At 47.8% G+C, this 15,985-nt stretch overlaps 1 protein-coding gene across 13 annotated transcripts; it reads right to left on the bottom strand.

The window, feature by feature from the left end:
• Positions 1-5,528: 5,528 nt before the first annotated feature.
• Positions 5,529-14,331, bottom strand: HAPLN2 (hyaluronan and proteoglycan link protein 2). Of its 13 annotated transcripts, XR_004131597.2 has the most exons (10): positions 14,238-14,325; positions 14,019-14,113; positions 13,621-13,682; positions 11,518-11,629; positions 10,958-11,311; positions 10,641-10,757; positions 10,333-10,515; positions 9,572-9,899; positions 8,860-9,479; positions 5,529-5,643 (listed from the first exon to the last, which is right to left on the bottom strand). XR_004131597.2 is itself a non-coding variant. In XM_064477858.1 (9 exons), the coding sequence occupies exons 4-8, from the start codon at positions 11,603-11,605 to the stop codon at positions 9,619-9,621; spliced, it is 1,023 nt and encodes a 340-aa protein (XP_064333928.1). In that variant the 5' UTR covers positions 11,606-11,988; positions 13,621-13,682; positions 14,019-14,113; positions 14,238-14,325; the 3' UTR covers positions 5,529-5,643; positions 9,572-9,618. The 13 variants fall into 13 exon arrangements, 10 of the variants coding, with proteins under 10 accessions (XP_064333928.1, XP_064333927.1, XP_064333930.1 ...); XR_004131595.2 differs by having other exon boundaries at positions 8,860-9,899; XM_064477858.1 differs by lacking the exon at positions 8,860-9,479 and having other exon boundaries at positions 11,518-11,988.
• Positions 14,332-15,985: the final 1,654 nt, after the last annotated feature.

Genomic DNA, 15,985 nt, shown 5'->3' with positions numbered 1-15,985 from the left:
CTTCCTCAAGACTTCCCAACATTTCCAGCTGAATAATGCATACTGAAGTCTGACCTGCACTTTGACCTGGAAATTTCTGATCAGGAACTTTCTATATTTGCATCTTGACCCATGGCCATGTGACAACCCTGGCCCATTTCTATCTGCTTTTTGAGAAGAGGTGAGAACCAAGACCTTCCCCTCTAGGACTCAGAAAGGGATCCTCATGGACTGGCTGGAAGCAAACAGGATCAATGGAAGCAGGAAGAGTGAAAGTCGGATTTCAAGTAGAACTAACTTCCTGTCCCACTAATAGGAGGAGAATGTCTCAGGTATCTTTAGGTATCTTCTGGGTGAGGAAACTGAGGCCCAAAGTGATGATGTGACTGTCTAGGGTCACATAGCATGAAACTGACTGACTGACCGTGACCCCAAACCTAAATCTCCTGCCTCCCAATGTTCTTGCCAGGGCCCCCAGCTGTCTCTCTCAGGGGAGAGAAAATGGGGGAGGTGAGGAGAAGAAAGAGAGAAGGAGGGAGTGGTGGCAGCTCTCCTCTTCTACATGCAATCAGCTGGCCCGTCTCCCAGCCTCCTGGGCCCTGGGGATTTTTCCAATCTCTCTGGATGAGAACAGTAAATCTCTTGCCCTCACCCTGCTAAGCCTCCCATCCAGGACAAAGCTGAGGCCATGACCCTAGTTCAGGAAACAGAATCTCCCCTCCAAGTTCTAGCATCCCAACCTCCCCCCAGCTCCAGTGTTAGCCCTGGGTCTTCCTCACTATATTCCCAACCACAGGGAGAGTCTGTCCCTCCAGCCTCTTGAACACCTGCCCCCACTTTCCCAGACTGAGGGGTAGGGGCCCAAGCATCTTGGTTTTTTTCTCAGGCGCTGCACATCACACAGGCACCTGGATCCTATGCCGCGGGGACATGGGAGTGGGGCTGAAGGGGGGGATGGACACGGCACTGAACGCTGGCACAGCTGTGTTTGGAGAATAGAGGCTTTGATAGCTTCTGAAAGGGGCCAGGAAGCACGGGACCCCAGCCCAGGCGAGGGAGGGCCCAGGAAGGGCTGGGTGTAACTCAGGGCTCCTGCAGCTGACTGCAGGCAGGGGGTGGGGTAGGTGGGAGGGGAAGTAGGGTGCCGAGGGGATCTACAGGCTGAACAGCATTGTGGGAGAGCCTCTGCTGTGTGAGCTGGAGCCAGCTGTCCCCCCTGAGCTAACAGACCCTGGCTTTGAGGGCTGCAAATTCATGTGTACAGAGGAGATCATCAGCCTGTTTCTCAAAGAACAGCTGAAGAACTGGAAGGCTTAACCCTGAGTACATGCAAATCTACTTCTTGAGAAAAAGTCAGTTCCATCTGCAGGCTCCCCGCAGCCCCTCTCCCTGTCCCCTGAGGGGAAAGACTGCTCACTTTTCTGTGATACTGAGGAAGGTACTAATCTTTCTGAGCCTCAGTTTCTTCACTTGTAAAATGGTAATAACATCTTATTTTATGGTTTTGATCTTGGAATCACATAAATGTTTTATTTAATTAAAGCACCAAATTAAATTAGAATTAATTTTAGATTAAATAAAACAGAGGGAAAGTGATGCAATCCCTAAACATTTAAAACAGACTGAAACAAATGCACCTAATTATATATGAAGTTGGAGGCAAAGCCACATAGAAGAATTTTCTTTCAAGTGATTATGAAACTCAGCATTTTGACTATAGATCCCTAAGGACAAAGAGAACCATGGACAAATCTTAATGCTGGCATTATTTTGAAAAGTGCTATTTATGGTGATAAAGCAAATAAGTAATTATAGTAATGGTGTTAAGAACTAAGGTTTTCAGTGTAAGAAAAGCAAAGTTAAGCAAAAATTGCTAATCTTAAATCTGGATTGAAAATAGCAGCATGACTTCATCCTTTGCATATTTATCTTCTGTCTACTGAAGAGGCTTAGAATCAGTGACAGACCAGAAACAGTGAATACCCCTTGTGTCCGGATCATGGTGTCTAAATAGTACTTTTCACTAAAAGGAACCTTCGGAGAAATTCCAGGTCTGGGGCAGGATAACTTGTCATACTTGAGAACAAGGAAGTTATGAGACTCAGGTCAGGCTCATGTCAAAAGGACCCAGTAGCCAACTTGAAAAGACTCCCATTGGCCAAAGACAAGACAACATCAGTGCTAAGCTGAGTAATGACTGAAGAGATTGAAACAGGTCGAATGGATTAAGAAGTCCATGAGTTCATGATACTAAAAAATAAAATCACTGGTCACCTCCAGATGTTGTTAGGCATCAACTCATAATTTTGAAAGTTAATGGGATATAGAAGATCCTGTTGGTGCCTCCATCCATCTGCCCTTAGCAGTCACCTCAACAAGCCAAAGGCTTGGGGATTATTTTCGATGTTGGGGTACACTTGGCCTAAATGCCTGGCAAGTCAGAATGGCCCTGGCAACAGCCCTCAACCAGTGACAGAGGGCAAGTTGACAGACTAAAACCCCAGCCCCTCACCTCTCAGGTGGGAACAGTGGGAGGGAAGTTCCCCACAGCCTCCCCCAGCCCCCAGCACCTTGGAGCTCCAGCTGCCCATAGTCATCAGCTGCTCAATTATTTGGATTATTTACTTAATTACTTGTTGGATTCCCTCCTTTTCCTGTTTCCCTTTCCTATTAAGATCTAGAAATTCTGAGACCCACCAAGTCACAAGCACACATGGGTGGGCATAGCAGCAATCCAAAATGTACATTTGTGACGAGGTCTGAGTGCATTCAGAGGGCACGAGGAAGCTACATGGGCAGGAAGCCCCGACTCCCACATCGTCTATCTCTGCTGCACCGTCCCATCTCTCTCAGCTCACTCTGTAGCCTTGTTGGGCTGGTCTGTGATCAGAATTCAGAGGAGAAAAAAAGCCCACACCTGGTCCATGAATGGATCACTTTGATAGATTGATGTGAGCTAAACATGGGTTGTTACCACACTCCAGCCCCACTCAGGGGTGGCCCTAAAAGACATGGTGAAAGAAAGTCCTCCAAACAGGAGATTTCAAACGATACCCTAGTCATCTACTTTGCAAGGAGAGAGGTGACTGGAGCGAAGTATATACATGGACTCTTGAGCAGTGGTAAACGGTTTGGCTGGTAGGTCAGGCCATGAAAGGGCAAAACTGGAAGATTGGAGATAAGGAAGTCTAGGGAAGAGCTATATGGATGGATTTACAGGAGTGGGCATTGTGTCTATGGCAGTATCATTGAAGAGCATTCACTGCAGAGGAGACATCGAATGGCTAAGGGGACAGAAGGACTCCAGTGGATAACAGCCAGTCTTTGTCCTCCGCCATGCCAGGGCTGCACAATGGGCCCATGAATGGAGTAGTTGTGGCAGTAAATATGGAGACTATGTCAGGGCTCACCAGCATGGGCTCCCTCTCACCAAGGCTGATCTAGCTACTGCCACTGCTGGATGTTTGGTCTGTCAGCAGCAGAGACAGATGCTGAAAACTCAACATGGCACCATCCCTCAAAGAGACCAATCAGCCACTGGAAAGTATGTTGATTACAACGTACCTCTTTCAGTCTGCAGTGGGGAGCAATAATTCCTTACTGGGATTAATGCATATTCTGTATATGGATTTGCCTTCCCTGCCCAAGTGCCTTGGCCATCACCAATATCAGTAGCCAAGGAAATAAAGGAAATGATTTTTCTTTATGAGATCCCATATATATCACCTCTAACCAAAGGAATCCACTTTACAGTGAAGGAAATGTGACAATGGACATGTGACCACAGGATCCATTGGCCCTACAATACACCATATCACCTTGAAATTGCCAGCCAGATAGTACATTAGTATGGTCTTTTTTTTAAATTGAAGTATACTCAGTTTACAATGTCGTGTCAATTTCTGGTGTACAGCATAATGTTTCAGTCATACATATACATACATATATTCCTTTTCATATTCTTTTGCATTATAGGTTACTGCAAAATATTGAATATAGATCCCTGTGCTATACAGAAGAAACTTGTTGAATATCTATTTTATATATAGTAGTTAGTATCTGAAAATCTCCAACTCCCAATTTATCCCTTCCCACCCCCATTACCCCCTGGTAACCATAACTTTGTTTTCTATATCTGTGAGTCTCTGTTTCATAAATAAATTCATTTGTGTCTTTTTTTTTAGATTCCACATATAAGTGATATCATATGGTATTTTTCTTTCTCTTTCTGGTTTACTTCACTTAGAATGACAATCTCCAAGTCCATCCATTTTGCTGCAAATGGCATTATTTTATTCTTTTTTAAGGCTGAGTATTATTCCATTGTATAATTATACCTAATATGGCCTTTTTACAGCACATCTAATACGAGCTTGGGGAAAACATCCTCTGGATTAAGGTACTGTTTTCAAAATGTAGTATATATATTTTGAACCAATGGCCATTTCATGGTGCTCAAAATGATGGGTTCAGGAACCAGGGAATGGAAGTAGAAACATCCCTCTCACCATCAGTCCCAGTGACCCACTGGGGGAATCTGTGACTCAGTTAAGGCTCAGCAGGGTTAGAAGCCCTAGTTCCTAGGGTGGGAGATGCTTCCACCAGCGGTCACAGTAGGGGTACCACTAAACCTAAGGCTATGGCAGCTTCTGGGTCATTTTGGGCACCTTCTGCCAACTGAGCTGTACATAGGCAAAGAAAAGAATTATATTGGCAAAGACATTTGATCTTGATTATCCAATGAACAGGCAGTTATGGCAATGTTGGCCTGTCAAGGGCACAGTAATGAAAGGCTGAGGGATGAAGAGATGAAAGGTTGGGTTTTTCCACTGTGAAAGCCTCACAGACCAATGGAATAAGTTGTAGAGGAGGGAGATGTTAAATATTGATTACGGCCTTGGAACCAACTGCAGCAACCGTGACTTGAGTTTGTCCCACTAACCCTCCTGTGATAAGACTTCCTTTTTAAATAATTAGCAATGATTAGCAATTGTGATTGGCCACCACCTTGAAGACTCAGTGAGGGAACAAAGTGAACTTATCATGGAGGCACAAATGGGTCTGAGCAGTGCCAAAGGGGTAGCTGTGGCCAGTATCCTTCGCATTCACCTCTGCAAGGAGAAAGCATCTCAAAGAGCATCTGTGACTCTGCCTGGGGACTTTTTTTTCCTGATGGTGGGAGCATGTTTCTGCTAGGGATGCTACAGGGTTAGCGCTCCCAGGAGCAGCCCTCACCTTTCAGACAGGAAGTTGACCAGTAATACTCTGGACTCTTTGTCCCTCGGGTGGGATTTCCTGAGACAGGTTCTACACTGCCTTCCAGAATTCCCCTGCAGAACTGAGCCCCAGTTGGTTCACCTGCTCTGTCACAACCTTTCATCAGCTTCTCTCCCTTCCCTTTCCTGTCTCACTTCTCCACTCCTCGACCATTGCCTCTTAGCATGATCTCCAAGGTAAACTCCTTGTACTCAAAGTCTTGCCTCGTGTCTGCTTTTAGGGAAGCCTGTTGTCATAGTCAGCTCTGGGTGCTATAACAAATTACCACTGACTGGGTGGCTCAAACAACAAACATTTATTTCTCACGGTACTGGAGGCCAGCAGATCTGGTGTCTGGAGACGGCACACTTCCTGATTCACAGATGATCGTCTTTTCGTTGTATCCTCCTGTGGTGGAGAGCAGAGAGAGGAAGCAAGCTCTCCCAAGTGTCTTCTTATAAAGGCACTAACCTCACCACGAGGGCTCTACCCTCATGATCTAATTACCTCCCAAAGGCCCCATCTCCAAATACCAACACATTAGGGATCAGGGTTTTAACATATAAATTTTGATGGGAGGGTACACAAACACTCACTCCATAGTGCCTATTTAAAGTAAATGGGAGAGAATCAAACATGAATCATACCTTCCTGAATGGGTTCTATGTCCTAGTGACAAAGTAGTTGATAAGGGAAATTTTTCTTTATAGACAATTCACAGCTAATAAATGAAGGAGGAACGACCAAATTGGAATATCTCTATTTTGCAATTCTAGTGAAAGAACTGATCTAAATAATGATCATCAGTAGCCATTAGAGAAAAAGTTGATGAGTATAGGGAGTTGAATAGTGGCCACAAAAAGATATATCCACGTCCTAATCCCTGAAACCTGCAAAAGTTAACTTGTTTGGGAAAGGGTCTTTGCGGATGTAATTTATTACATGAATTCATTCCCTAAATTCAGTTAATAGTTTTGAGATGAGATTGTTCTGGATTAGGCAGGTGAGGCAAATCCAATGACAAGTGCCCTTGTGAGACAGAAAAGGAGACACACACAGGAAAAGAAGGAGGCAGAAATTGCCGCGATGCAGCCAAAGGAGCCCAGGAACGCCACCAGCCACCAGAAGGTATAAGAGGCAAGAAAGAAGTCTCCTTGGAGTCTCCAGAGGGAACATGAGACTGCCAACACCTTAAGTTTGGATTTCTGGCCTCCAGAACTGTAAAAGGATAAATTTCTGTTGTCTTAAGCCACCAAGTTTGTGGTACTTTGCCACAGTAGCCGTAGGAATCTAACACAGTGAAGAACTTTATTATGAATGGATCAGACTTAACACTACCTGAATTTACTGATCAAACTTAGCATCACTATTTTAGTCCAGCAACCAGACACCATGGTGTCTGTACATATACTGATGTATGTACAGTATCATACTGTACATACTGTACATATACTGATGTGTGTACAGTATCACTTATGAAATATTCCTGGGGAGAAAAGTGTATGTACATTTAATCAAACTTCTAAATATAATTACAGGGGACAGGACAATATAAATGACATTTTGAGGATACACTCCAGAATGTGGGAAATCTGATAAGAAAATGATCCATTTCATAAACAAACAAAGTGGCATAGATAAAATGAAGGAGAAAGAAGTATTATGGCTTAAAATACACAACCAAAAATGTAATCAAATGCAATTTGTAAACCTTAGTTGGATTCTGGTTTGAGCCCAAACTATAAAGTTATATTTTTTAGATATTCAGGAGAAATTAATCATGAACTGAATATCAGATAACATTAATTCAGTTTTGTTGGGGAGTGTGATGGTAGAATTATGGTTATTTTAAAGTCACTATATATTAGAAATACATACTGAGTATTTACAGGTGAAATGATAGGGTGTTTGAGATTTGCTTTAAAATACTCCAGCAAAAACGATACAAATGAGGGGATTCATGAAACAAGAATGATAGAGTTTTGAAACTGTCAAACTGGATGATGAAGTGGTTTGCTGTTCAGTTCTCTCTAGTTTTGTGTACGCTTGAAATTCTCTATAACAAAAAAATAATAGTAACAGCAATATGAAGAGTAGTAATAAGAATTGGTGGTCACGTGTTTTTATGGGCAAAGAAACAGAGCTTTGCAGCAAGTGAAAAGCTCCTCCCATGACTATTTCTCATGTGACCTCTTGACAAAGGCTGAAGGCATCATACTGAAGAAAAGCCATCTTCCTACAGGCTGAGCTGCAAGGCCCAGGATTTTGGCCTTCTGGGGTTCTGACTCCATAATACATCAGAACTTAGAAAACCCAGAAGTGTAGAGGAGTGGGTGACTACCAATATGTCCCAGAACGTAGGCTGCCCTCCTTGCTGGTGGTAGATATCAGTGCTGGTGCTGTTCGCCAAGTATTTTCAGTTCTACCTCCAGGCCAAAGCAGGATTGCTCTTTCCTGCCCCCTTGTGGTTGAGTGGGGCCGTGTGATTAGTTCTGGAGAATGAGTTGTAAACAGCAAGACAGGTGTCCCTGGAGATTGTAGCTATTAATTGCTTGTATAAGACCTTCAGAGCTCTTTTTATTTTTTCCTTTGGCATGGTGATTGATGGCATTTGAGATGGTGGCTTCTCCATCAACCTGGGTCCCTGAATAACTAAAATGAGAAGAGCCCCCTTGTTAACCATGATGCACATGTAACCTGAGTGAGAAATAAACCTTTGGTGTTTTAAGCCATTGAGATTAGGGCTCATTGAGTTGAGAGATAGAGATTAGGGATTTAAGCCATTGAGATTGCTTTTTATCACAGCATAATTTAGTTTACCCTGGCTAATCAGTGCCATATAGCAACCAATTCTACAGGCTAGCTGATAACAACCTGAATGATAATTATTATTGTTCTTCTGTTATTATCCTTATTACTTATTGATGATTATAAGCACCAGTTATGGAGTGCCTCTTATGTGTACCAGGCATGTACTACCCAGTCCAGGCATTGTCTCAATTACTGCAATTACTGCCCACAACAAACTTGGGAGGCAGATACACTTATCACATGACCAGGATGAGAAAACCAAAGCTTAGGAACTGGCACAAATATTTCATTTGCTATATGAGAGTTATTGGAGATGCTTTTCATTCAGTCATCCTCTGTCCCTTACATAAAGCCCCATGGGATAAATTTTCTTTAACAGTAATTCCAAGAAACCTCTTGGAAAGCAATTTTACAACATGTGTCAAGCACGATTAGAAAGTTCATACTCTTTGTTCCAGTCACTACTATTCTCTAGCCCAGGATTTTTGTGGTGCAGTTAGATTGCTTGAACAGTAATAAATGACTAAATAAATAAATAGGATATATAATATAGTATACATTAAGGAAAATAAATTAATGAAGTTTGAGTTGTTTAGAGTTACTAGCATGTTTCTTTCAGCCAGATGTTAAGAATGTTCCGGGTCCAGTTGCCCCTTTTGCCCTGAGGCCATGGTGGTGGTAAACGCTTAATCGAATGAGCAATCACTCTGAAGTATCAGCCCAGCGAGGACCTTATTGTGTTGGTTTTTGCTTCCTCCTCCTTACGAGGGGTTAATTTCCTGTCAGTTGTAAAAAGCTGTATGAATTTCCTACCTTTAGTAGTAATCCTGCAAACCCTTCTCGGAGACTGGCAGGAGACAAACACATTTTGAAGTATGTTTAGGTCCACCTTATATTTGTTCCGTGGTGCCCAGGGGCTAAGCCTGGGGGTTTGGAGCGCTCCTGGCAAATGAGCTAGAGCAGTCTTAGGTGAGTGTGTGGCGCCCCCGCGTGGTGCCTGGCACACCACCACCCAGGGTTCTCACAGTGGGCGGTGTCTCCAACTCTCCTGCCACCTTTTGTTGCCTGCTCCTTGAAATCCCTTTCTTGCAGGCTCACTCCTCAGGAGCAGTGGAGCTTCCTCTTATTCTGTCTTCCTAGGCGCGCCGTCAGCACGCTGGGTGCAAGGTTATCCCCCTCAACCCCCGACACCTCGCCGCGCTTACAGCTTCGCCCAACACAAAATGTCCTAAAGTTATTTTATTGCTGTATACAGAAGCCAGTTAATGCCCCCTGGACGCCCCTCCTGCTGCCTAGTAGGGGCTGCGAGGTCGGCTAGGGGCACGCGAACCGCTGCAGGTCCGAGGGTTGTAGCGGCGCTCCGCCACCAGGGGCGCCACCACCCTCTCTCCCCGACGCCCGGCCAGCCGGGATCCTTGGCCCGAAGCGCCCGGCTGGGAAGACAGGTAAGGAGGGGCCGCTCTACGTCTGATGGAAGGGGAGGCTCGCGGAAAAGAGGCAGAGAGAGACCCCTGCCACGACTTACTTAGACTTTGTCCCTCCCGCGCTCCCTGGAGGGGGTGCGGTTGGCCCCTATTCCGAGTAGCAGTAGGTCCCGTAGGCCGCCTGCTGGGGTCTGGGGAAGCCGAAGCTGCGCACTCCGGGATCCGGAAGGCCCCCGCAGCGCGGCCGCGGTGTGGTGATGGGGAAGCGCACGCTGCCATCCGCCAGCCAACCTCCATCGCATTGGTCCAACCCCGAGAACTTCCAGGCGGCGTAGAGGTGTCCGACCTTGGCCACCGTGGCCCCACGCCGCCGGCACGCCGCATGGGCTTCAGACAGAGTCAGCCGTCCGGGCACGAAGAACACTTGGCCTGGGGACAGGAGCGGGTCACCGACGGACCGAGAGCAGGGCCAGCTGGGGGTGCGACGGGATTCAGGCCCCCAGGGAGCAGAGTCGGGGGGCAGGTGTGGAGGAATGGGTCCGAATTTGGGTAGGAGGAGCCGGGGTAGGAGGAGCGGGAGTAGGGGAGCTGCGGGTGCAGGTGGGGTTGAGGGAGGAGGGCTGGAGACTGGGTGGGCAGAGCGATGGAGGGGGGACGTCTTGAAGAGACTATGGAGCGGGCTGGGATCTCAAGCCACCAGCCTTCTACTTTCCCCGCCCCATTCTTCAAAGCCCTCCCCATTTTTCAGGCGGGGTCCTGGCCCGCTCGCCCCGCCCCGCCTCATTGACAGGCCGGGACCTCCTCTGTCTAGAGTCAGGTCCCGCCCCCTCCGGTGCCCTATGTGGCTGGCCCCTCCCCTCACCTGCCAGTGCTGAAGTAAAGCAGAAAGCATCGTAGCGGTCGCGCTTCAGGTCGCGGGGCCCATAGCTGCGGATCCCCGGCCGACCTCTCCCACCGCACGGAGCGCGCGCAGTGAGCACAGGGTAGCGCACAGAGCCCTCGAGCAGCCAGCCCGCGTTACACCAGTCCAGACCCTCGGTCCACGCTGGCAGGAGATGGTTGGGGGATTAGAGGCTTCACAGGAGGAAGTCCGACCCGGAGTTTGCCTCCAAGGAGCTCCACGTGACAGCCCGGAGGGCGCCTGGGCGGTGCCCGGGTTCTGCGGCTCACCCTGGTACAGCTGAGCGTAGGTGGCCAGGCGTCCGTCCTGCTGCTCGCACGCCTGCTTCGCCTCGTAGTAATTGAACTGGTACCGGCCCCGGCTGGGCTGGTACGGAAACACCACACCTGGGGAGTGGCGGACAGCCTGGGGAGGGCCGGCAGAAGGAGAGGGGGAAGGAAGGGTGGCACAGCCCAGAAGAGATGGCTGGGGGTACCCCGGGAGCGGGCGGGGGAGATGCTGTGGAGGAGCCCTGGGAGACCCGAGATGAAACGGCCGAAACCCCGCAGGAGAGGAGGGAGCGGGTCAGGCAACCAAGGGGCCTCACCCTCCAGGCGCAATGTCAGCGCTACGCTCTCGTCCTCGATGCCATTGATGAGCTCACAGCGGTACCGGCCCTCGTCCTCCAGGCGCACGCCCGCGATAACCAAGGAGGCATCTAGCCGATGCCCCTTCCGCATCCTGGCGCGCTCCCCCATGGGCCCGTAGCCCCGGGCGTGCAGTCCGTTGGTGATGAGGATCGGCGTTTCCCGGAGCTCCCCTGGCTCCACTTTGCTCCAGCGTACCTTGTAGCTGGGAGGCTGGGCGCCCAGGACGCAGGGCAGCGTGGTCGTGGCCCCACGACGAGAGTGAATGACCTCGTGGATGGGGGGCAGGAGGTAGTGGGGGCCAGGGTGGGGTGCTGAGCAGAAGGGGCCACAGTGGCAGGAACCCCCTGACCCCCACTGCCCCAAATGCCTATCCAGACCTCTGCTCCCCAGACTCCCCCAACCCTCTCCTCCACTGCCCACTCAGCAATGACTCTCAGTTCCTGAGTACCTCCAACAGCTGCCCTTTCCACTTTCCCCACCACTGTTCCCCAGATTCTGGGCCAAGCTAAGGTCTTACCTGGGTCCCCCAGGGCTTTGTGGAAAGTGGTGAAGGCCCAAGGGAGAAGGAAGCAGCAGAGTGTGGGGAGACTAAGGTGGCCTTGCATGATGGGGAGTCAGCCCAGCGCAGTCTGCAGGGCACAAAGGGTGGGCATCCCTTAGGACTAAGAGTGGAGGGTGGGGCAGGGTAGGAGATGAACTCCCATCAGGGATTCCTCAGAGGGGACTGTCCAGCTGGAAGCCATGGGGGCAGAAGTTGGTGGTAAAAGGAAAGAGATGGGGGGAGGGATTAGTAACAAATTTCACTCCACCCAGGCCTCCTGTACCCATCTCCCTCTCTCACATTCCTTCAGTCTGCAGGTCCTGATTTAGCACCTCCTCTACCTATCTGCTTCCCACGTCTTGCCTTCCAGATTGCCAGCTCTGGTCTCCATCCTCTTCCGACACCCATTCCATCTGAAGCCAGCGTAAATGTGGTCTTGTCACTCTCCTGCTTAAAACAGTGTCTCCCTATTGCCCTGGAGATCAAATCCAGTCTCCTAATCTGCTTCCAAGGCTCTCTGTGATCCAGCCTCTCCCTGCACCTCCAACATCGCCCCCTCCTCCCTGCCCCTCACCAGCTGTGCCCTCTGCACTGTGCTCCAGACATGTTCTGGCTCCAGCACAGTCCAATTTCACTCTCACCTTCTTTCAGGCAATCAGTTTGAGCCTCACCTCCTCTGGGAAAACTTTTCTCACCCCTCAGTTCATCATGCTGTAGTGCACTATGAGCTACTCCTCTGGTTCCCCTACTGCACTGGACTGGGGACTTTTTTTTCTTAGAAGTACTTCTGTTAGCAGCTAAATTACAGTGCGAATTTGAAAGTAATACATATGCATATGTAGACTATATCCATGAGATTTCCAGTAATTACAAAGTTACAAATTATAAAATTATAAAGCAATAAAAATGATTTCAAACGTGGTCATCTATTTCAGGAGTTGATTCTCTCCCCCCTTCTTTATTGTACCTATTCTTTATCACCTTGGCCATTTTGTTTAAATTGGATTGAGGACTCCTTAACCTAGTTTTATTCATTTTGAAAATCTGATTCCTCCACTTCCTAATTACATGACTTTGAACAAGTTGCTTAACCTCTCTCTGCCTTTAATCTCTTCATCAGTAAAATGTGGCCAATAATAGCACACCTACCTACCTCGCTGAGTAGTGGTGAGGATTAGATGAAATAATATATGTAAAATAGGGCCTGATATTTAGTAAGTGTTGTGTATATGTTGTCATCTGCAGCTCCCAGAATAGTTTCTGGCACACAGCAGGTGCTAAATAAATGTGTGTGTTAGTGAATGAGCTCACATTAAGGACTTCTGGGAAGAAGAGTGGGGACACAGATGAAGGAAATACTGAAGAGGAGTCAGAAAGCTAATTTGCTGAGCTCCGTCTTCCTGCAGATGAAGGACAGAGCCGAGCGTGCAGCAGGGGAGAGAGAGGTTAGGCGCAGAAAGAACTGCCTGATGGTTATAAACGAAAGCCTCTGGGACAGAGACATGAGCGAGAGAACCACGTCTGCACAGGAGTACCTGGTAAGCACAGTGATAGCGGGAACTCAGATTGATTGAGGGACCAATAGTAACGATAGCCACCACTCACACGTCTAAAGTCTAACATGCCTGAAACTGCTCTAAGCACTTTACATGTCCACTTTAATATTTATTCCCCTTAGCAATCCTATGAGGTAGGAATGATGATAAGTCTCATTTTATAGATGCTTAAAGGTGCACACATTTCAGGAAACTTGAGTGAGGTTACGCAGTTAGTAAAAGGAGGGGTTTGCTGGGGCTTGAATCTGGATTTAACATGAGGTTCAAGCTCTTCATCACTGATCTGTATTTCTGTATCTCAAAGTAGGTGCACATATATGTTCTTCATACCCCTTACAGAGCATGAGAGAGCAGCCCAGGGCTCCAGTGCCTACCTAACCCCACCAACTTATGATGTTTTATTTAATATACATATTCATAATTTTTATGGGACAATTTTAGGTATAATATAAAATTATTTCACTGGTAATTATTTTATGAGCATTCTGATCAATAGTATGCTGTAAGATATTTTGACACTGACCTGTTAGACGCGAGTCTCTTCACAGGGTTGGAGGGAGCAGTGATTGGCAGCGTTTTGTCCTGCTGGAGGAAGAGGTTCCGGATGAAGGAGTTGCCTGGTCCCCTGGGATGTCCAAGTGTCTCAGAGCCCCAGGACTTGGGGCCCCTGGTCAGTGTGGTCTCTCCTTTTGCATCTTTGAGGAAAGGCTTCTGCCCTAAGTTCAAAGAAGCCAAAGTGCCAAGAACTCCCCCACCCATCACTCCACCAAGCCAGGCTAAGTGACCGGAGTCCAGCTCTGTGACTGGGCACTATATCTGCGGCACTCACTGTCCTGGGCCCAGGGGAAGACAGGGCTTTGGAAGAGGCATGGGGATCCATGATGATGGATGGAGTAAAGGAGGCAACACAGGAATGATTACTTGGAATATTTCGGAGAATGGAGTGCCTTGTATCTTCTAGATGCTCTTGGACCAGAGAAGGGGTGGACTGACTGGTGGGTATGAGGATGTTGGACCTATAGGTATGGGGATGAACAACAAATGAGGCTCAAAGATCCCTAAGTGTCAAACTCCAGCTGCCTCCATTTTTCCCTACAGGCCTCCTCTACGCAGCACCACCCACCCCAACATAGTCCTCACCTCTGCCCTCCGGTGCCTGGGTGCGCATTGCCTGTGGGAGGGGACTCTCAAGGTAAGAATCAGACTTCCAGGACCTCCAGCTGCTTCAAGAAACCTGATCCCTTCTGTCCAGCCCCCCTGTCTGTCGTCTGTCTGTCCTTTCCTTCTCTGTCCCTACCCCATCGGAAGCACAATTTCCCATTGTCTCCCTCTTTTCCCCTATTGTTGAATAACAGGGGCCCTTTCTTTATCCTGTGGGTAATGGCAATGAAATGTCAACAGCTGGGGATGTGGGATGCAGGACCAGCTGGCACACACCACCGGAAAAAGGGCCTGGGTGAGGGCGGGCTCAGAACAGGAACTGACATCCCCAAGGAAAAGAAAATGGGGAAATGGAGAGAGAAGGTTGGTGAGAAAGTTGAAATAGGGTCCCTCTCAATATTTAAGCTTCAGGCTCTAAAGAGATTTTTGTATAAGGCCAGGGGATGGTTGGGCTCCATGGAGGTCAGAATGAGCGGTTAGAATTGTAATAGGAGAGGTGGAAATTAGACAGCAAGGAGAATTTTTTGTCTCTGGGAAGGACATAGGAATTTCTGAGGATGGAAAGACTTTGGAAAGCTCTCCGAGAGAGGTCATCTTGTTTGTTCCCTAGTTCCCCACCTCCTCCAGCAGATGGATAATCTTAAAGTTCCCAAGAGAAAGGAGATCCTTACCATCCCCAGCAGGAAATTCACTTCTCTAAAGTCCATTTTATTAGGACATTCTTTTTGAAGTCTAAACTCCTGCTGGAATTTAAGTCTTATTTTTTAAACCTTTCTATTGAGGTATAATTTACATACAACAAGGGGCAGGTCTTAAGTGTACAGCTCAATAAATTTTGATATGTGTACACACCATGTAACTACCATAGATCAAGATATACAACATATCCAACAGCCAGAATAAGCCTATTTCTTTTTTGTATGCCTTCCTTCCAGAAGGAGGACCCCCTCCGTAAATAGCCAGTTAGAAACGTTTCGAGCTTCAGAGGACCTCTTAGCCTCTATTCTCTTGGCTGATCAACCCACCATCAGTAGCTTCATGTCACTAAATCATACACTTTCAGAACTGGAGGAGACCTCAGGACACTTAGCTTCCTCATTTACCAGACAAAGAGCAGAAAGGAGGGAAAGCAACTTGCCCAAGATCACACAGAATGCAGTTATAGAATGTTTTGCTAGAATGTTCTGCTTTGCCCACTAATCCCTCTTCCAGTCCTCTCCTGGCTCTCCGAGTCAGCGGAGCCCAGGGCCTTTACTGGGGCTTTATTTGATAGCAGGGAGCCCACCCCGATCATGGCCTTTAGGCACTGGAGTGACTGTCTTTTTCATTCCGCTCTGTCCCTTCCTAAGCCCTTCCCTCTTCCTCCCAGAGTGAGGGACAAACGAGAACAGACAAATAGCCGCCTGTCTCCTCTGCTAGGACACCCTGATCCCGCGCATCTGATTGGCTTCTGCCCAACGCAAACAAACAACCTCCCGCAGAGACCCAGCATATAAAGGCTCCAGGATGACAGTAGTGCCCCCGTTCCCAGGCTCACCCTTCTCAGCTCCTTTCTTTAAACTGTGGTTTGGAAGTCTCTGATATGTAAATCCGTAAAAGATTGATTTTGGCAGGGAGGAAGGCCTGGAACTATTTGATAGAACCCTTTGAGGATGGAATGAGAAAGGAACAGAGCAGGAATAAATACAGTGTGAATAATCCAACTGTGTTTAGTTTGCTCCAGGTCA

This window comes from Camelus dromedarius, chromosome 23, assembly GCF_036321535.1.
Source record: "Camelus dromedarius isolate mCamDro1 chromosome 23, mCamDro1.pat, whole genome shotgun sequence".
In the NCBI taxonomy this organism is placed as follows: Eukaryota; Metazoa; Chordata; class Mammalia; order Artiodactyla; family Camelidae; genus Camelus; species Camelus dromedarius.
The sequence above is the reverse complement of the archived record's forward strand: the minus strand, read 5'-3'. Positions and strand labels throughout refer to the sequence as shown.

Coding starts and splice junctions, on each gene's coding strand:
- HAPLN2 (XM_064477858.1), bottom strand. CDS start 11,605: ATGCAAGGCCACCTTAGTCTCCCCACACTCTGCTGCTTCCTTCTCCCT. Junction 10,758..10,957: donor GCTGACATTGCGCCTGGAGG/GTGAGGCCCCTT, acceptor GCCACTCCCCAG/GTGTGGTGTTTCCGTACCAG. Junction 10,516..10,640: donor CTACGCTCAGCTGTACCAGG/GTGAGCCGCAGA, acceptor ATCTCCTGCCAG/CGTGGACCGAGGGTCTGGAC.